This window comes from Echiichthys vipera (assembly GCF_963691815.1).
Source record: "Echiichthys vipera genome assembly, chromosome: 5".
In the NCBI taxonomy this organism is placed as follows: domain Eukaryota; kingdom Metazoa; phylum Chordata; class Actinopteri; order Perciformes; family Trachinidae; genus Echiichthys; species Echiichthys vipera.
Genome location: NC_139830.1, coordinates 25,504,977 through 25,527,386, shown reverse-complemented (window position 1 = coordinate 25,527,386; position 22,410 = coordinate 25,504,977). Strand labels below are relative to the sequence as shown.

The following is a 22,410-nucleotide window of genomic DNA, read 5'->3' as shown; positions in this document are numbered from 1 at the left end:
TGACAGTTATGCAGCTTCCGCAAATCTATCCATGAAAACTGAAGAGCTTGATTAAAATGCGCCATCCTTAAGTGCTCCATCAGTGTTGTCTCCCAGTGTGAGAAAATAGCTTTTCTGTGATACAAACAAGTTGTCACGGATATTTTATCTTACTGACACTGGAAGCAGGGTTGTTTCCCTGGCAGGTGTATATTGCTGTGTCAATCTAAAATTCAACTTCAAAATGAAAATAAAAAGCACCACTGCCAAACCCATGCATAATGCAGCTAGTAGTAGTGCATTTGGATAAATCTAGGTCTTGATAGTGACAGAACTACGAACAATGGTGGTATGAAGTGCTTGATAGATTGTGTCATATTTTTCATTGCTCGGGTACAGTTTACTGCAGGCTAAAAAGGCCAGAGTTATTGACTCTAGAAACATACATGTAGAACTCTGAGTGCCTCTGAATCCAAACCGTTAAAATGTGCCCTTTAAGAAGGGAAATAAATAACGATTTCATGTACACATTGTCAGCTCTGGTCGCTCTGTAAACTGCTAAACAAATGTACTGCAGCTATCGGCTTGGTCACCTTCCTTTACTGCAGAGAACACTTAGCTAGCATTACCGAGGCCCAATACTGCAGCCTTGAACAGCAGCCAGGAGTGGGCTCTCTCACCTGCTATTTCTCAGCAAGGACTGTCTGAAGCTGTTGGGAGGCACAAAGATGCTCTTTGAAGTTAATGAAGCATCAGCATACATCTTTACCTCCACTACTGGGTCATTATGTCCAGCCAATGTCAAGGCCGCACAGAGCACTTCAAAGAATAAGAAGGAAACGCCATTCCCACCCTCAAGTTCACCTCTTAACAGTGTTTTATTCATGTCTTCATAACTGACACAAAGTCTACCACATGCTTATCTGCGCTCACAGCAATGTCTTTTAAACAAAAACATTTCCTTGCACATATCCTTGAAGCTTAATGAAGTTCCCTGGTAGTGCAGGAGATTATGCTGACAGGCCTGCTTGAGACAGGAACAGGCTAGAATTTCACTACATCAGCAACGAGCACAAGCATTGCATGACGATTCCACTGTAATGTATCCATGTTGGACCTGCATGAGACACAAGGGCAGGACAACTCTGCCCCTGTTTGTACATGCTGCTGCTGCTGCTGCTGCTGCACTCCTCTCTACAACCTTAAGCACAAAACCATGTTCGACAGTCTACTATAGCTGTTTGTGAGCTACAATTTGACTGGGCTCCATGTTGGAGCTGAGGCTCTGGAGCCTCATTACAAAAAAATAACTGTTAAATGTATAACTATTTGTTACTATCTTAACCAAAGTTTAGGATGGGACAAATCCTGTCTTCCTATAACAAACAAATTCCTAAACTCATGGATGTGTCCTATCCTACAGTATCTTATCTTTACTTAAGACATCCTAACTATCACTGCAAATTTGATTCTTCAATCGACCTGTATGGAAAAGTGTCTTAGGATAATTTTTGTTATGATTTGGCACTATAAATAAAATTGAATTGAATAGAATCTGCACTTGTCCTTTCATGCATGTATCTATGTTCACAATGTATTTGCGACTATATCTTCAATTAAAATGTACTGGTAGGTATATTTTAGATGGTATGGACATGTCATAATATCAATGGCTGTCACTTGTCACTGGCTAGCTAGCTTGCTGTAATGGACAAAAAAACTAAATGTATCATTGGAGGAGAGGAAAGCCCATTTTTTCTTCTCAATTATCGGCCCAAGAATAAACGTCTTGGCAGTCGATATCACATATACGTGTTCAAATTTAAAGCATCATCATACTAGTAGTAGAAGTAGTAGTAGTAGTAGTAGTAGTAGTAGTGGTAGTAGTAGTAGTAGCTGTTCAATCATGTTATTCCCCATATTCATCCCCATCTTCATTGTCCTTGTCATACAGACATGACAACAGTGCTGCTGTCATTTTTGAATTTAGGACAGGGCCATCCTTACTTTAGATTCCTAACTTGGGAAATCTCTGTAATTGCTAAATTTCTATCAGATAAGATATTTAGAATTCCCTAAGTGCATTTAGGAAACATGTTTCTGTAATACAAACAAATCTTAAATGTCATCCTAAACAGTGATACGATTTCAGACAAAAGTTTCTGTAAAGGAGACCCCTGAACTGTGCTTTAGGAGGAGAGGCAGGCTCTTCTCCCTTTAACTGTTACTATGGGAACTGGCAACATGCTTTTCAGGCTTGTATTGGACCCTTTGGGAACGTATCCTAAACAGAAATCCAGGACCTTTGCCATTACACAAACAATACAGAACACCACTTGCAGCTAGTGTATTCCTGCAGAGGATACAGACACACCACCAAGTGCTTCATGACATTTAATATTCAGGTTATGTGTCAGCATGATGGTACTCAGTATAATTCCAGACATCAAGGACATAGTCCTTTACAGTAACAATCAAGAAGTGAAGAAGAACATTTTACTATTTTCTTTAACACAGAATTCTAGGTCTATGAATTGCATGCAATAACTAAGTTTTAAATTACTACTATATATTACTGCAAATATGCAGAGGGATAGGAGGTAATATATCACCCCCTGCTTCAGCTTCAAATTAAGTCATTGCAGTTCTTTGTATCTGCTGTTTTACATGGCTTTAAATAAATATATATCCATACATATATATACTATATATTTATGAAACCAAAATTAATTCAGGCTTGTTATACACCCACACATTGTTCACCTCACTCAATAAAATTAAACGAACAAATTATGAGAATAAACAGAAAGGCTACAGGGACAATAGCAATGTGGTTTGTTAATTTAAGCAATCAATGAAAAAGCAGAAATAGAAAATGACTTTGGTGCCTTTGTTTTGCCTTTCCAAAGGGATACAGGACGTTATGCCAAACAGTGCAATCTCCTTGGAACATAATTACTCAATAGAAGCTGGTACAGGGTGACTTCCTGACAGTAGATTATTTACACACTTTACTGCTTGATAAGTAAGGACTGTTCACTCCCCTTTGAGATTTCTATTATCACTACTATCAGCACTACTAACCCACCTACTTTGGATGCACAATGCAGGTAATGACATCATATCCTACAAAGCTGCTTTGTCCTAGCCTTAACCAGCAGAGAATAACACATTGAAAGAGAGGAAACAGAAAAAAAGTATGCAATGATACTGTAAGGCACAGCTGTTCACTTCACACCAAGCACAGCGTTCCCAGAGACACAACATGAGTCAACATGCAAAGCAATGCAAGTTAGAACAACCCCCGCTTCCCAGAAACCAAGCAGCCCAAAGAGTAAAGGGGAAAAAAGTCTTTCCATTCCGACCAGAGCAAAACTGTGACAGTCTCCCAATACCACACACAGCTGGTACCAATAGAAGAGTATTCCCACATTAGTAATACATATAGCAAAAGTAAGATCTAGTGTATATTGTAGAGAAGGCTTTGAGTGCAAAATATCGTCTCCTATGGATAAGAACCCAGAGGAACCACAGTGCGTGTGTGCCAACGATTATGTGGAAGGCAAGGGAACTGAATCAGTTTTGTTCAGCATTTTGTTTTCCCCAGAAGACAGAAAAGACAAAAGAACGAACGCAGAGCTCAACTAAAAAAGAGGCAGAGAAATGTGAGCGTGATGCGAGCAAACTATGATCAATACAGTACCCTCAACTCAAACCCGTATTTTCCTTGATGTTATTTTAGGCGCGGATAATAGACCTGCTTTATATCGCTCCCACACATGCGCCTGGGTGCGTAACAGGGCAGGTTGGAAGGGGGAGGCTGTTGTGTTCTCACATTGTGTGGAGCTCTGATACACAGAGGCTTTTTTATTCTCATTTAACCTGCCACACGGTGCAGCAGGGAGCCGCAAAGTCAGGGCAGGTGGGAATAGCATTGAGAAACACAGGCAATCTGCTAAAATCAGCTGGTGTGTGTGTGTGCATGGATATTTGTGTTCATTTGTGTGGATAAGGGTCTGATGGTTCCCTGGTTAAAGTTTTAGTGGGGTACTGTATTAATACAAGCCATGCCAGAGTTACTGAAGGGACGGAGAAAGGAATCGACCGCCTTTATCGACCTACCTGTAATGTTGACGTCGACGATGCCAGTGCGAGTCCCGATGCCGTTGGTCGCGTCACAGACGTACGTCCCCGCCAGATCGTAGGTCACCGGTCCCTTGAAGAACACAGTGTTGTTCTTGATCTCCACGTTACTGGGAAGGGAGCCGTTCAAGCTGTGGTGAGAAAGAGAGGCAATAATACAGACACTGTAAAAAGGCACAATTACACCAAACTACAGTCGGAAAAAAAAATTCTTCTCCCAAGAGCAGCAAAGCAATTCAAGGCACATGAAAAATACAGTCTCTAGTGCCAAACAAACCTGGGTGTGTGTGTATGAGGGTGAGATAAATACTAGAAATATTTGACAGCACTATATTTCAACCATCATCCATCAAGTCCAAACAAAATTATGAGGACAGGGAATCCCAGCAGGTCCAAACAGGTAAGACATAGTTGATGCCTGAGGACACAGCCTTTTTTTGGCATGTGCAATACAAAACAGACTGTAGAGGGAGGGGGCTTGTTTCCTCAAACACAGCACAGCTCAGATGGCTGGATTTCAAAACTCAGGGGAGCTGTCAAGAGAGGCAGCTGATCAAGCGATAGATGCAAAATCTACCAAATGCTGGGCTGTCAATGAGAACTGTAGCCTGCTTCTCCTGCCTGAGGTGTTTGTCTTCATGGTTCAGTATCTCTACCGCGTTCAGACTTGCTCGTGTCCTTTGATCAGGTCAGCACACTTTGAGGTCACGGATCATGAGCACATCAACCCTCCATTCTATTATCTGGACCCCTTTTATGGAGCCCGGAGGCTGCAAAAAGGTATCACATTTCGTGACAATTATCCCTTTCCTGCTGCCCTCCCCTCGATCAGCTTCAGCTGCTCTGAATGGATCTAGCTTGAATAGAGCTACAAACATGACTGTGATAATATTAAATAAGTAAGTCTCCAGTCTGACTGTGGTGAGCTGCTGGGTGTGGGCAATATTGGTTTCTTTAAACAATAAAGATACTACAAACATTTCCCTCCTTTACTCCTGGGCTGAGACACTTTGAGATCTGCAGCCATGCAAAAATATTAAAAATGATGTAATGCTTCATGTATTGTAGCCAGAGAAAAACAAAATGACAGAGAGACAACAAAATTAGGCTTCACGCTAACATCAAGCACTTGAGCCTTTCAACAAGGCTCTTCAGTGACAGGGGGAAACATGCAGTGATGAGCTATTTGTTAATCTATCATAAAATTTAAATTACGAACAACTGATCCATATGTGGTTAAATGCATGTTATGGAACGGATTTTCATGAAGCCAGTATAATAGGCAGAGAAGCAATAAAGTGCCCATATTTCAGAACAAAAGTAATAGAAGGAGCGGTAATACCTTATTGAGACCCAATCTATGTGCATTTTGGGGGCAATCATAGTGAATTATAATGCATTTATGATACTTCATTACACTTCATGACTCATAAACACACAGAATGCTTTCAGATGCAGTCATAAAACTTTATAGATGTGCCTTACAATGCTTTATAAGTTACTTTATAAGTGTCTTATGGATGCTCTTGACTAGAAAAAAACCTAGAGGTCGACTGATGGGGCTTATAATACAATATGACTACCTCTATTCCCCTATACACACCTCAACAATCAGCTGTAGTAAGGACTAATAGTGTGCTGTAATAGTCCATGCAGTATCACTCTACCTGTTATGTAAAGTGAAGTACATATTGGTGCATCTATACTAATGTATGCCTCATCATAGCATTTTAATTATTGGTGTTAAAGTTGTAATCCATAAGAATGAGATGCGTTGTTTCTAGCGTCCGCTTTGGCATTAAGTTGTAACTGGAGGTGTGACCTGATCTCCCAGAGTTCCTTTGGAAACGGAACAGTGTCGACTGTATGACGGCTGTAGATTGACAGCTCTCACCTGAGTGATGCAGCGTGATGCCACCATATGCTCCACAATGATAGGAGCTCCGGAGAGAGAAGGGGAATGATTTAAGCAGTAATGAAATGTAACTGCACCGGTCAGATACATAAGAGCGAGCCTGACTAAGAATTCAGACTTGAAATAAACGTTCCGTTTCATTGCACTTTTACTTGTCAGAAGCTGGAAGCTCCCAATTTTCGAGTACAATGCAGCACAGCATGGGCGGCAGTGACAAAAACTCCACCTGGCTGGACCAACCTTCGCTAATTGACATAAAAAGCGTAACTAACATTTAATTTTAGCGAGGGAATGTTGCCACAGACAGTATTTGCAAAAGCAGCAAATACAAGTGCTGTCATTAGTGTGTCGTACGCTCAATCCCCATTGTTTGAACACATTCTTTGATAGATAGTAACTTAACAGACAATTAACTAGATGGAAATCTTACAGACAACAAGTAGTATTTTAAGTACAGTGTAACACATTTGCCCGCATTCAAAATCTATGCTGCATCATAAGTGGTTATTATGCAAGACACCAACATGTTAAACAACCATGTAGAGACTTTAAAGTCAAATTTGCCTGCTTTAGGAATGGAATCTTACATTATAAAACATATGTGATACATTCAAAGTAAAACTGAGAGAAAAGCTTTTAAAAAAAGCTTTATTTCCACTATTGGATGAAACAACTGTATGCAGCTGCTGTAAGATTCTTTTAAATGCATGAAAATGCATTACACTTTACTAACCACCAACGAAAAAATTATGAAGCATGCATTATTAAAGATGCATCAATATGTACTTCACTCTACTTATCACATTAAATGTATACATATAGGTGAATGAAGGTCATCATAATTTATTATAAGCCCCATCACTCAACTCTAGTTTATAACTAGTTAAGAGCATACATGAGACACTTGAACTTATAAATCATTACAAGTCACATTTATAATATTTTATAACTGTTGCCTCAGAAAGCATTGTGTGTGTGTATATGTGCAGTCATAAAGCATTATACATGTATTATAATTTCTTACATATTCCCTCATAATGCACAATCAATGTGGTCTTCATAGAAAGTGATACAGAGAGAGCTGCGGTCAAGTTTTTTTTCATCGGCCACCATGCCGACGTGTTTGCAATGGAGCTGCAAACAACCCTCAATACAGTATGTCATGAGTCAGTAATCAGTTACCTTGTGAGCCCCTATCAAATGCTGAGTTCTGCAAAGCCCAATTGATTTGCTGCAAAAAATGAAAGGCGGGTAAACCACATTCACTACAGATTCTGTGGCGACCAGATCATTTTTATGAGTCATCTATATGTGTGTTTGTGTGTGTGTGTGTGTGTGTGTGTGTGTGTGGGTGTGAGTGTGTGTGTGCATGTGTGCGTAGCCTGAGGGGCATCGGAATGAAAGGCTAACAAACAGCTTGAGAGTGATGCAGATTCTTTCATGACTGGCCGGCCTGCTCGTGTGCATGCATGTATGTGTGTGATGTTTGTGTCTGTGCAGATGAGGGTGCGCAGAGAGTTGGTTGAGGGGACTCAAGGACACTACATGTAAAACTACCTCAACCCACAATCCCATTACTTACTGCATAACTGTGTAGGTGGCTTTAAATTTGAATGAAAAAAACCAGACTGTAGTTGAAGGCCTAAATGTAAAATATTATTGTAATTCATAATCGTGTCTAAGAATAAGATTATTCAGACTGGCAACGGGCAACTGAATAGATATAGCATTATTCATTAAAAGAAGAACTTGAGAGTGCTTTCTGTACTTTAAACTAACAAATTATAATGGACGATGTCTTTAATCAAACATCCTTATGTTTAGTTGGTCTGAAAATGATTTACCATTATGTTTAATGGGAGGATTCATTGACTTTGAGGAGCTGCAGACACAATTAGCAATATCCGTTTGTTAAATAAAAGAGGCAATGAACCTGACTTCAATATAATTTAAAGGGGCATTAAGTATTCTGGAAGTTTTTTCCACAGATATTGGTGAACTGAACCAACAGCTCCCTTACAGTGGCCTTTAACTGACATGAATAATAGAATCACATTTCCGAATAGAGATAAGCAAGCTAGCTAATTAGAGTGGAGTTTGAGGTAATCACACTGCAAATGCAGTGATAATAAAACTGCTTTCTTAATCCCATATCTTTGAGTAACTGGCAACGCATAGTAGAGGGAGATGATGTGTATGCTGAAATATTGCTTTTTTAGGGAAAGAGAAAAAATAAAACAAGAAGTCTGAAATGTTAGCACACAAGTAGTGTATTTGTGTTCATAAACAACTCGTCAGCCCTCCCTTTCCACACTTAGTATTCTTGTGCCCACTGAAAACTACATTACGAACTTAACAAATGAGCATGGCGAGTAAAGAATGCCCTACAAACAAACATTTCAAAAACAAACAATGAAGTTCAAATAGACTGCCTCCTCTTTTTAGTCGAGTCTTTGTTATTTCAGTGCAGCTCCCCATTAACCCATTTTGAGAAATAGCTTTGGCATTGTGCTCTCTTTCTTCAAGGATTGTGTTTATGCCAAGGCGTTCTCACAAAAATGTGAAAACTGAATACAGATGGTGTAAAAGATTTGAAAAGATAAAAATATTTTTTATTTTAAAAGGTTTTTGATTTTAAAACGTTAGATGTCCATTTGATTAAAAAGCAGGTCATGGTGCTCTATAGATAGTGTCAAATTATGAAAACACTCCACAGTTGCACACAGCCCATATTCCAGGCTGCAATGATGGTGCAGAGACACTGAGAGCTCAGATTAGAATACCTGGTAATGTTGACCACTTGTTTGTAACCAGTAAAGGGCATCCATAAGATCCTTTGAACCTATAAATCTTATAAGTTACATCGCTACAGTTTTATGACTGCCAGTATGGTGCATCAGAAGAAGTCATGGAGCATTTTAGGTGCATGTTGCTCCTCTATGAATGCCCTCATTGATGTGGTTCATAGAAAGTGTTCCTGAAATCAGAGCAGACTGGACTTTTTTTCGGAGGGGGTCTTAAAGAGAGGCGCTCTGTTTCAGACAGAGTTTGAAAACAAGTATATTCAGACGGACAGTATGAGAAAAGTAATGTGATTTTTTAACATTAAAGCATGTAAACACATTCTAGTAGACCCCAAAATACAAGTATGTAACTGAAAATGAGCACGATATAACTTTAAAACTGCTGCAATAAACCAACTGAAATAGAAAAAATAGCAAACAATACAAATGCGTGTCCCCATTGAATAAGATAAATACTGCATACTATTGCTTTTGAAAATAATGTGGATCTGCATTAGACACCTAAATATTTACTGGGTGTGTCTACACCCCTCATGTGCGTAATTGTGTGTGTGTTTGTGGTTAAGTGTGACGCAATTCTGCCAGCTTGTTCCGGATCCTTCCGTCACAGCCTTGTGCTGACCTCCACAGTGGAGCCCAGGGGAACCTTCACAACAGATTTGGCATCTCATTTTCAGAGCAGCAATGGCCGTCCCCTCCTATCTGTCAGCACAGTGCCCTCGTCTTTCTAGATCACATCTCTTCACCCTCCTCCTCTCCTGTCCCTATCATCCCCTATCTCCCTAAATCTCCCTTTGCCTCTGATAATAAAATACATTTAAAAAAAAACCCAAGCTGGTCAAATCTTTTCTATCTTTTAGTCTTCTTTTGCTGCTGTGTGTACATTAGTGTTTCTACCCTGAGAGCTAAATCAATGCATAAGAAAAAAAAGGGGGAAAACTGCCCATGCCTCATTAAAATCTAACAGTGGCCCGTAGAGTAGACACAATTTGAGGGTACAATGGTCTATTAATCCACATCCACTCAAGTCCAGTGACATACTTCACAGAGCAATTACACGACAAATTGCTACATTTATCTCTCAATTTTACCATTTAATACTTTCATTTAAAACCATGATATGCTCACAGAAGTTGCTTTGTATTCAATGAGCTGCACCAACTTTTCGATTTCGTTTTGCATCTGTCATGAAAACGTAAAGAGTTCGATAAGTGCAAATTCCAGCAAACAACTATGCATTCTAGTTGTATTCCTCAGTGCTTCCATTTTAACTACATCATTTCTGCATGACCAACTTTCATGCAATTACTCAAAGCAGATCAAACCCGGGGTTATTTGGCAATTCCCCAAGGCCTTGGAAACATGTTTGTATCTCTTCTTGCTCATGTATTTGCAGTGATAGTCTCTGAGGCAAAAACACTGATGTCAGCCCTGCAGTATATCGGCCTAATCCACGGCTCCTACATCAGCTTACAGTTCCAGCCCCCTCCTCTGTGTTTCACGGACAAACCGCTGCTTTCTGTGCCCTCCAGAGAACACAACAGCACTAACAATGACTCTTTCTTACCCCTCTACCTGCATGCTGGTCCTTAGACTTTAAAGCAAAACCCCAAAAGTAAAGCAAAGTATTTTCTGCTTGCATTTATCTCCCAGTATCTGTGACCATCAGGCTGATAGTAGTGTGTGTTGCAGCTGTAATAGGAGCATTGTGCTCTGCCTCGGGTCTTATCTTCATTATACGTTTTTATAAACAAACAAATAAACGGAGACACATTTCTGTAGAGGATGAAGGGAGTTGGTGTGTTTTTATCTTTAAAGATTACTTTCTTGTTATATATAAATATATATATATATATATATATATATATATATATATATATATATATATATATATATATATATATATGTATACATGCCTTGAAACAAATGTTGGACAAGAGCAGATGCCATTTAGCTGGGCCATTCTATAAAATGACCTTCCAGTGGTTTAATAACCTGCTTTTTCACTCAGAAACGGTAGAGAAACAACAAGTAGCAGTGCTGTCTGGTCTTCTGAGCCTTAAGGGTTTTTTTTTAGGGTTTAGTCAAACTCACAGTTTCCACTGGTAGATCGTGACAGGGGGGTTAGCATCGGCCCTGCAGGTCAGCTGAACATTCTGACGGTTCAGGTACCAGTTTCCATCAAAGCCCTCGATCTTCACCTCGGGTTCGTCTGCAAAAGAGGCACACTGTCAGTTCATCCCTTCACAAAACAGCCTAATCCAAAAATATGGTTGTATCATTGTACCAGCGTTGAGGTAACTTAAGTATTGCTGAGAACAATTTCTCCCCACTCTTAAGCTTTACTATTTTTTTTAGGCATAAATACTTTTAATAAGTATAACAGTGTAACCTAACACACATCTCTAAGACATGTGCTTAGGAAAACAATCAATTTTCATACTTTCAGCACAAAATTACTAAATAAAACATGGAAACACTAGTGCATTATGCGGCATCCATAGTGAGCTGTAGTATATTATGACTTCAATTCATGATAACACATACTACTTATACTACTTTCTGATGCACTATCTCACAGTCATAAAACCTTATAGATGTGCATTATATATGACTGATGTGGTTAACAATGCATTTTGACTAACAGTCAAAAATTGCATAATAATCACTTATGATGCATCACATATTCTCTATTCGCCACCATCAGTGCACTGGTGGGAAGTATTTAAAGGAATCTATGCTGCATCATAACACTGCTGTCATGATGTATTATATACATTTTTATAAATAACATCGCTACAGTTTTATGACTGATAACATAGCGCATCAGAAGCAGTCATGAAGCATTTTAGGTGCATGCTTATTCTCTATGAATGCCCTCATTGATGTGGTTTATAGAAAGTGTTCCTGAAATCATTTTCATTATCTCGTGGAAATGTAAATTTAGAGAATATATCGTGAACATAAAGAAAACAAATCTTTCTTAGTGGGAGTCTGGTGCACACTCAGCAGCTCATTTGCCTTGTTTTTCTCTTGACTTTGCACAACTGGAAAAGTTTCTGAGCCATTTGCAAGAAGACATTGTTTACTGTAAACAATGGAGATCGGTTTACTCTTATGCAGCAGGAAACAAAAACATGATGAGAATGAGAACATGAAATAAAGTTCAGACCAACCTGAAGAAACAATTATTTCTCATTAAAATCATTAAAATAAAAAAAATAAAAATGCATTATGGGAATTAAGAGAGCAGATTCTTACACTGCACGTTGAGCACCACGCTGTCTGTGATCCTTTCAGTCCGGTATGTCACAATACATGTAAGCTTCTGCTTGTGGGTTTCGCGGCTTGGCGCCACCACGTAGTTGCTCCTTACTGTCACCGTCCCGTTTTGGTTGCGAATCTCCTGGAAAGTGGCTTCTCCCTTCAACCTGGTGTCCCATTTGATCACACTTGGGGGCTTCCCATTGGCTGATACACAAGTGGCAACGGTCATCTTGCGTTTTGAGGCTCTGGCCACAATGGTGGGTGTTGTCAAGGTCATACGTGTCATAGGCCGAGCTATGGAGAAGAGAAGAAGAAGCAATTAAATGATATAATGTAATTAAAGCTCATTGAACAGAAATCTTGTATTTTTTCTTTTAGTTTCCATCTCATTATAATGCCTTATTTATAATATCGGCTATTCAAAGAATTTAAACTAAAGGGATGATAGATGAAAACTGCATTACAACTGAAATCAGGCAAAATTTTGCTGCTTTCGTTCCTCAAAGCTAAAGCAGCCGTCAAAGCTCTCGCAGAAGTATAACCCACTTTCTTACCCAAATGCACAGTCATCCAATTTGAATCCTTTGTGAGTTGCCAATTAGAAATCTACTCTTAGTACATCAAAAGGCAGGCTTGAGCGAATGCACAACTGAAAGAGATAGGCCATGAAGAGGCCTCTTTGAACGCCTCCGGTTGATTATCTGCACACAGGTTCCTGACGTTCACTGAGCCGCAGAAGCCTAAAAAGACCTCAGAGGCTCAGTGACACAAAATGGGGACTCAGAGCTGACAAGAAGCTTCGGCAAAAGGGACTCCTTAAGCCAAGTGCTTTCTCTTTTACTGGGACTTAATGGAAAACACACCAACACTTAATTTCTAATTAGATCCCTGATCAGAGTCAGCCAGAGTCAACCTTTTCAAAGCTGTCTCTTGCCAAAATAAACTATGTCTCAGGCACTCCTTTTTGCCCCCCATAAAATTTGATTATTTAAGCCAAATTACACACTCTGAAGTGGCCTTATTGATTTCTGTCTCACCTGCCATTTTTATCGACTGCTCTCTGCAATGGTTTCCTATTTCATAAAAGCCACATGGGACTGGTGTTAAATGACGCGTCACCCCAATCATCGCATCATGAATTTACTTCAACATTAAAACATGTATACACAACAAAGTCCTCAACGGAATGAGGACACAACCAGGACGGGATGTTTGAATGTGCTGTTTAACAATCACAGACTGGGAGTTTTAACAGTAAACAATATAATTAAAGCAGCAGCTTTTAACGAACGGAGAAATAGCATCTGGTTTTCAGGTGTTCCAAAGGTACTCAACCTACTTTACAACAAAGCCTGGGGCAATGTAACACTGAAGAGCAGAGCTGTAAAAGTGCTTTTCTTTTGCCTTTAACTAAAAAGGAAGATGTCAGGTTGACCCTGTGCTATAGGATTCAGAACAAAATCTCTTTTTCTGCCTGAAGTCATAGAGAAACTAAATTTAGATGACAGAAGGCAATAATATGTTCAAGGAAAGAACCTTTTAATGATGCTATAATATACATTTTTTTTCTTGAAACATTAATATTGATTGAGTGCAATAATGACACATTTGTTCTAGAGCATGTGGAAGCTTCAGAATGGCCAATTACTCACAAAGGCACATGCAAACCTGAGTACCAGAGTCATCTGGTTGGTTCTGATTTCCCTGTCACTGTCCAGTGAAAACCATGCATCTCCAATTCTAGTGATGTAGGACTTTTCAAACCAGGAAAAGATTCATTATTCAAAATAGATTGAGGAATTTCTCCTGCTTCTGAAGATAAATATTAAACAATTTAGATCTCCATTTGATGTTAGAATAAAATAATCTTCATCACAAAGCTGAAAACAGACACAACAGTTTTCTTAGCTCATCAGTAGCTGATGTTTCAGAGATACCTGCTTTGATGTAACTTGTTTGGGGTCAAGCCTTCAATGTTTGCAACTTCATGACTTGACAAGGCCGACATGTTTACATTACATTGCAAAACCTATGCTTTATGTGCTGCTATTGTGTCCAACAGAGACAGATCCGCCTTAGATAAAAAAAATAATTAAACTGCATTACTACTAAAAATAACATTAGATTCCTTATCTGTACAGGTGGCCCTTGTTTTGGGGTTCGTTTTATACGAGGTTATATCTTGTATCAATTCAAGATTTAGATTTAGATTTAAACATAATAAAAATTACTGATAATCTCCAAAATTGCAACATTGTTGTTGTACAAGGTTTTTTTTGTACAAGTTCTTACCGAATACAGTGAGGTTGACCATGTTCTCCCGATTTCCCGCAGGAAATGTGGTATACTCGCAGATGTAGGCAGCTTCATCCGACAGCTGCAGGTTGGAGAACATGATGGTGGTGTCCTCCAGCGAGGGGGTGCGATGACGAACAGCTGCCTGCTTGAAGCTGACCCGCTCCTTAAAGGGCGGCAGAACGGACACACCGAGGGCCGGGTTGGCTATGGCAACGTTCTGTTTGGTGCCGTTGAGGAGCTTCTGCCAGGTGACTTGAGAGATCTTGACTGGGGGGTTGCTGTTGATAAAAATGCAGCGCAGTTCCACTTGTGAACCCACAAAGCCAGACTTACTGGAGTCCATCTGTACCATCTGCCCGTTGCCAGCTAGAAGTAACAGACAGAGAAAAAAAATACAAGAAAAAAAAACATTTAATTACGATTAACAAGTGTCCAAGGCCAAGCAAAGCACTCTAGTCAATAGCAAGTACATGTGCTGAAAGTCAAGGAGTCAATCCATCCTCCTAGGTAGTACATGCACGCACACTCAGTCAAACTCATGGATTCAGCCACACACTCGCCATATGCCGCAGGAGCAACGTCTGCTCCCTATGCATCAGTGTAAAGACTTGGTACATGGTGTTGGTTGTGTGTAAAAGCTGGAGTTATTAACATAATGGGCACATATACAACCCTGTCTTTGTCCACGAGGGTACGGTTTTTGATGAGATGGAGGGGCCGAGCAAGAACCAATGCATCACTAATGAATGAGTACAAGGGCAGTGAGTTGGAGCCAAGTCATCGTCTGCCCCCAGCCCCCCCCCACCTACTGAGCACACTGGCTAGCCCATTGTAATTTTAATTACTTTTTACTCACAAATACTTCAATGACTGCCTGGAGCTCCTATTAAAAGAAACAATGTGGAGACATGTGTAAGCACTCAAAACAATGAGAACACACACATTAGATATATAAAAAACAAAGCAATTACGCCCCTCTTCCTCACTATCTAAGCCTGTGTGGAGTTTGGTAGCAAAAAAGGTCAATTAATAAGGACAAACCTTCTGTAATCTCACCTGTGGTTTCGTCTTTCATGCATATGCTGACCTCTTAATAAATTCAAGTGAACGCCCCCTTCTTTCTCATGCCGCTCTGCTTTTGATGCAGCATATGGCCTGGCATTAGCTGACCCTTTCAGGCTGCCTGCTTCTATCATGTACACAAATGATGAACATATTGACAGATAATTAAGGGATTTAAATTTTGATGATCAATGGATGACTTAAGTCCTTTGGTAAGAAAACCAGCCACACATTTGCTTCTTCCAACTTCTCAAAAGCAGTGGTGGAATATAACTAAGTACATTTACAAGTGCTGTACTTAAGTATAATTTTGACACAATTCTACTTTACATTTTATGCTACCATATACAGTATTTGTACTTTCAGAAAGCAAATATTGTAAATCTATTAAGTACACAAGACAATAATTCTGTACTTTTATGCCGCTTTTCTCTGTTTTGTAGCACTGCAAATTGACTATCTTTAGGTTTGATGATAAAAAATAGATCAATTGATGATCATTATTGGAAATAACGATCAATTGATGATCATTATTGGAAATAACTGTTGCAGCTTTTCTTGCTGCTCTCGTCCTTCTTTGTTCCTTCAGTGTGAGTCTTACAGAAAGTGCAGAAAATAACAACTGTCATATACACTTGATCTGGGGTCTGAAATGACTCTGCAGTTTGAACAGATGTATCACTAAACATCCTGTTGTCTTTGACACATCTTTGTTATTTCAGGCTTTAGATGTACGTTCCTTTCCAGGTGAAGTCTGATGATTTCCTTTTTTCCTGGTCCGACAACCCCTGGCTGGGCTTGTATTTACAACCAGCCACAGCTATAATTATCTCCCGTGGATAGACAAGAACCCACAGGAAGAAAGACTGGAATTCTTCCGTTAATCACACTGGACGCATAAAGCCACCAGTGAATAAAGTCATAGACAGAGAGAAAATATGTTTGTCCTCAAGTGGAGGGTTGGGGCCTACACACATGCCTCACGAACGGATCAGCTCTTTAACGCTGAGTAAATGCATCACAATGATGGATAATCGCTGTGTTCAGAGATAAAGTTTCCACAGGGGGCTTTAAAATGTGTAAGAATACATGAGAGATATCCATTTATGTGAACACCCACTGAATACAATATCTGATGTAATCTATCTTCAACTGTACATGAATTTGAAGCAGAGAGGAGGGGGAGTTGTGCGTGCAGTCTGTCAAACTGTCTAAGCAGCGGCAGCGACTGTTATGAAGATTTTTCTTATGAAAACTGAAGGTAGTCAGCTGAAGGATACCAGAGCACAAAACATGCAAAGAGAGAGGAAGACCATTAAGTTGAACAATGTGTTTCTTTCCATCTTTCACAGCGGACACACAACTCTCAGGTTGAGTGGCTTATGCAGCACATTGTGAGAGAGAGAGGCAATTTCTATCCATTGTTATATACTTTCACTCAAGTACAGCCTCTGCTGCCTACATCAAATGATATAAAAAAACAAAGTGGCAACCTTTTGGAGTTACTGAGTGCACATCATCTTTCATTTCCTTCTGACCACATCAGCAAGACCCTCTCGATAGAGATTTAAACTTGAGGGATTCGACGATGACAGATTGATTTACTAATACAGTTTGACAGGGAGGACTGGCAACCTTGTCATCTGTACCTTGAGAAACACCTGTGTCCTTGTGCACCCTGGGGCAGTGCTTTACTCCATTTTTATCACAGCTTAGATTACCAGTTGTGGCAGCTATAGTATGATATTTTTTCAAATAGCAAACACAATTTACTGTGTGACAACACCAGTTAAAGTTTAATCTTAAGTTGGAGCGAAGTGTGGGGGATGTGTGCAGGAGGGCTGTAAAAACTCATAAATATGTACCTGGTCAGACGGCGCCCACTTGAATGCTGAAACAATACTGGCAGGGGCTGGCTGTGTGATAAGCTGCAGCTCCTCCCTCCCTCACTCTGCCCTTCCTCCTTTGATACGTATGCTCCCCCAAATAAACAGCAGCTCAAGCAAATGGAAACCAGAGGAATAGGCATAATTACACAGCAACAGAGCCCAAATCCCCTACGTGAAGCATGGGGGAAGCGCCCACAGGGACCCCTTTCACTCAAGTACTGGAGGAGTCCTTGGCTGAGCTCACAGTAGAGCTGTAATTATAGACTACACCACAGAGCAAAGCAATACAAGAGCATAGCCACAGACATGTGAGAGGCATTAAGAAGGTAGATTTTGTGAGGGGTACCAGAGCCAGTGGTGCAGAAACAAATGAGGACTAAAAAAATAGTGAAGATTCACAACTGGTGTAAGGGAGACAAAGAGGAAGGCGGAGCTTTGGGGAGATTTGAAGATGTAGTGCAGGTTTGAGGCTGGCTGGCATTGTCACTTGTGCTGCTGCTGCTGCTTTGTTCTCCCACTGACAAGAGGGTGACTGGGGGGACATGCTACAATACACCTGAGGCTCAACTCTACCTTGAGAGTTGCCAGTGGAGAGACGGTCCCTCTTTCTGGAAGGAAGAGCAATAAGACAAACAAAGTATGCCCAAGCTGGCAGAATATAAAAAAGTGGTTTGATTCACACCAGGTGAGCTGACTTGGATCAAGGGGGACATAAGGGGCACTATTAAAGCTGCTGCTATACCGTCTGGCTCTGCACTGATAACAAGAGACTCTCAAGGCCGTGGCTCAGAGCTGTGCAGAGAACATTCAACTGCAATAAGATCTGGCCTGTCAGGCAGCAAGGGAAAAGCATATGCTTTGTCTAGTTTGCATATGGCACATTGGACAATGTCCTGCACCAAATAACAGCCTTCAGTCAAATGGGTTTCTGTGTGGACAATACAGACCTGCAGGACAATCATCACTGCAAAGAGGTCTGATCATAAAGGCTGAGGGGTGAATGTGTTCAAATCAATCCAACATTTTTTTCTCCACACGGGGGAAACAAAAGAGAGTATGAAAAACATTTTTTCTGGTGCAGAGAAAAAAAAATAGCAAATTAAAGTTTCAATGCCAAATATGCTACATTCATCCTTTTTTTAAATTACAATGTAAAAGCAGACCTTGCTCTTTGTTAAACAAAGGCAACACAATAAAGCCCTAAATTGAAAAACAGGGTGACTCCCCTAAACCCTAGAAAGCTTTTTTTCCCCCATACAACAACTTGGCAGCTCATCTCGCAATGAATATGTTACACTTTTTATGCTTATTACAATATTTCTAAAGACAATTGTGGGCTCAATAAGCATCACTTTGGCCAAACTCATCCAAGAGAAATCCAATTGTGCCTGAGTCAAATAAAGTTCAGAATAATTCACCTCTATCCGTTACAATGGGAGGAAGGCAAAGATTAAATAGGACTCAATGCATATTTTAGAAGAGGCACTCATTAATGTCTTCTATTTAAAGCTGCGCCAGGCACACTGTCGGTCCCAAACGGCAGTGAGATGTCACCTTTTGAAGTTTGAATACTTCAAAACCAAGGAAATGTGTAATGTGATGTCATTAAACTGAACCCCTGTTGGACTCTAAATGTCGTCTTCTCAGTGGCTTTTAGGGGAGGAGAGAGTGAAGAGTTTCCACTTTCACTAGGCTGAGCGCTCTTTTGTGTCTTCCAGTAGACATGGAAGATGCCCTGCTTCTGTCCAACCCTGACACTAAAATTACATTTAGGCGAATAGGTAAAATCTATGACATTTCAATTTGTAGAGATGCAATGGTCTCCTCAACTGAAGCTCCACCCTGTGATTATGCTTGATATGCTTTGGTTACTCTATTGTTACTTAAGTGGGATTTTGGTAGATAACACAGGGCAGAGGATGAGCCAGGATAATGACTGTTTAATGTAGTCCCAGTTCCCACGGCAATGGCACAGGCCTCTGTGCTCCCCTATTCATGACCACACATGGGCTGTTCAAAGGGGGCGTCCAAATCTTCTGTTTCATACACACACACACAACACCCATTAGTTGCTTGCTTATTCCCCTTCCCCTTATTTTTACTCAGTCAATATTTTGAAGCTCAACAAGTGGCATTTTGTTGATGTTATCAACAGATACAAGAGCTTTTCAAAATGATGGTGTGACTCTTATGGATATCTGGTTATTTCACTCTGATGGAGGCAGGGCACTTCATTTAGCAGGAGCAGACATATTATATGTTTAATGTTGCTTTTTGTTGAGCGTGGCCATTCAGCTTTTTCAGATGGAGCAGAATGTGTCAGACAATTTGTTTTAATCTACACTCAGACACTGTTTGATGGTGCCTCAGCTGGGTCTCTTGGGTAAACAACAGTATACCTGCCAAACCAGCTCTCTTTACCCTCTGTCTCCCCGAGCAAATATTCAACTGCAAAGGCAAGCAAAACCTCACTGGAACAGATGGTTAGTAGACCTGTTCCCAATTTTCCACTATCTGGTTCAAATTTAAAATAGTCTTTTGTACAACACAGTCGTTCATTGATGACAATGTAACATCTGCTAAGCAGTAAATGTTAATGATTATCGAGTATATTTATTATGTTAGGCAACTTCCCAATCTGGGATTGCTCCATGAAAGACGCTGTGCATTTCATTTTAACTATTCCCAACAGGCGTTTGTTTGGGGGAGAGAGAAGCGTGACGGCCGAGCGTCACAGTAAAGTAGTCGTGTGTTTTCCAAACGGGTTATAAAATTACAACTTTCAGGTTGACAGTGCATAGCATCTGCCAGTCAACCACATTAATTCTCACATAATGTAGCTGCAGCCATCGTTTCTGAGGCAACACAAGGTTCAGAGCACAAGCCCACACAACCGCCCTCTAGCAGTTTTAAGGCGTTCCAAATGTCAAGGGGATGCATCAGTTTGCCTGCAACGGAGCCTCTCATCTTATTTTAGCGTGATAATGATTCATCAATGAATGAAACACTGGAAACACAGCTACTCCATTTTGTTATCAGACTATTTCAAAGGCCCAAACATAGATGAGACAGTGCAGTATATTATGCACCTTTTTGGGAGCCTCTTACTAACATCTTTAAATTCAATATTTATGCTAGAATTAATCTAGGAATCTAGTTGTCTTTGACCATGGCGATGACAGATAAAGCTGGGTCAAAAACAGCAATGTGGTTTTTACCTGAATCGGGGGGTCAGATAGAGAGAGAGAGAGAGAGGTAGATAGAGAGAGGTAGATAGAGAGAGAGAGACAGACAGAGATAGAGAGAGCCACAGACAGAGAGAGAGAGAGAGAGAGAGAGAGAGAGAGACACAGAGAGAGAGAGAGAGAGAGAGAGAGAGAGAGAGAGAGAGAGAGAGAGAGAGAGAGAGAGAGAGAGAGAGAGAGAGAGAGTGTAAACAGTATCTGAGAGCTCTGACCCTCCTCCCCCCTGCAGCTTAACTAAACAAGGCCACCACGGTTTCGGTTCTACGACACAAAATAAACAGTACTGACGTTACCTGACCAAATGGCATGATGACATCACCCACTGATACCAGATAGCAAGCAACTGTCAGTAAACAAAAGGCCGGGTACAAGTGAACAGGAGGGGGAGTCCACCTGGTAAATGAATGACTGTGAGCGTTATAGTTGTGCTTGTTCGCCTGAAACTAAGGGGGTAAACAGGGCACAGATCCAGGTGCTGCAAGCATCTAAGTGTGGGATCAGAAATGAAATGTTCTGGTGAAAGAGCAATAACAGCTAGCTAATAATGTGCTTTATGAGACAGATCTCAAGCAAAGAAACTGGGGAGCACTTACGCAGACCAGACAATTAGTCAACAAAGCATCTCATCCACAGAATGGGCTCGGTGATGTGCACTGGTTATTTTTTAATAATGCAAAGGTTTTGCTGGGCTTTCAAACGAGTGCAGCTGTTGGATGTTTTAATAGGAAAGTACTGATCAATAAATAAAAAGGGGGCCACAGGCACGCTGCAAAGCGATGCATTATGGTCTCAGACAGGCCGAGTCCTAGCAGCTGCAGGTATATGCTCAAAGCACGGAAATGTTAAAGGGTATTTTTTTGTATTTTTCAACCCTTTTTAAACCGTATTTTCCTATGTATTTGTTTCTGCAATGTAATTGCACAGGGCAATAGCAACCTTCAATGTAAGTCCACTTACAGTAGCCACTGACGGGCTCAGATTGTTATTATAAATGTTGAACAACATGATAGAAAGATGGGGAAGTCGCCATTATCCTGCTACGCTTTTGTGTGTACTGCTGCTAAGTCAACACAGTACTTTGATTGATTGATTGGTTTAATTTATTTAATAATAATACATCATGATACTGTACATTAAAAATCAGAGGATAAAAACACAAGAAAGCCTAAAGGCGTAATTCCATTGTGATTCTCAAAATTAAACATATCACAAGATAAAACAACACATCAACAAGTGCAGACAATACAATCAACATATAAATAGCAGGTAATGGAGTAGCCATGTCAACATGTTCTGTTTGTTCATAAAAAGTTGAAAATTGAAGTTGAAATTGAATATGCTACATTGTACTTTGTAATCGTTAACCGTTTAAGGCCACTGTAAATGTGTTTATTACTTACTCACAACTTATAAACTTTAGCTAAAATTAGCCTAAGTCTGCTCTGTCTGCAGCTCTTCACTTTTGGAACAACATTGCCTCTGCAGACTTCATGGTCTGCAAGGTGCAGTGTATGGACCAGGAGTCAGGAGTGAATCAGGACTATTGGATCTGTTTGTGGCACAATTTGTGAAGTGTAGCTGAATATTTTGTTGCCATAATTTGGAAATGCACAAACAAAAACCTCTTCTTGCTCGAACCCTTCAACTCACGTTCCACACTGCTGTCTTCTGGCAGAAAGTTACCTTGTTAGATTTCTGTGGATGTACATTAATGGTGCGCAATTGTCCGTATCATTCCATTGGAGCCAGTTTCAAGGCCGCCGGACTCTCACTCAATACTGGACCAATTAAAAAAAAATGTTGTTCTC

At 40.3% G+C, this 22,410-nt stretch overlaps 1 protein-coding gene across 2 annotated transcripts in view; it reads right to left on the bottom strand.

Annotated features, from left to right (window-relative positions):
• Nucleotides 1–22,410, bottom strand: part of nectin1b (nectin cell adhesion molecule 1b) — a gene marked incomplete at its 3' end in the record, with an annotated part of 164,324 nt that overhangs the window by 95,583 nt on the left and 46,331 nt on the right. For both annotated transcript variants that reach the window (XM_083913856.1, XM_083913857.1), the window contains exons 2-5: nucleotides 14,401–14,772; nucleotides 12,103–12,402; nucleotides 10,936–11,053; nucleotides 4,102–4,253 (exon numbers count right to left, since the gene is read on the bottom strand). In XM_083913856.1, coding sequence (XP_083769982.1) covers nucleotides 4,102–4,253; nucleotides 10,936–11,053; nucleotides 12,103–12,402; nucleotides 14,401–14,772 — 942 coding nt within the window. The remainder of the gene's footprint in view (nucleotides 1–4,101; nucleotides 4,254–10,935; nucleotides 11,054–12,102; nucleotides 12,403–14,400; nucleotides 14,773–22,410) is intronic.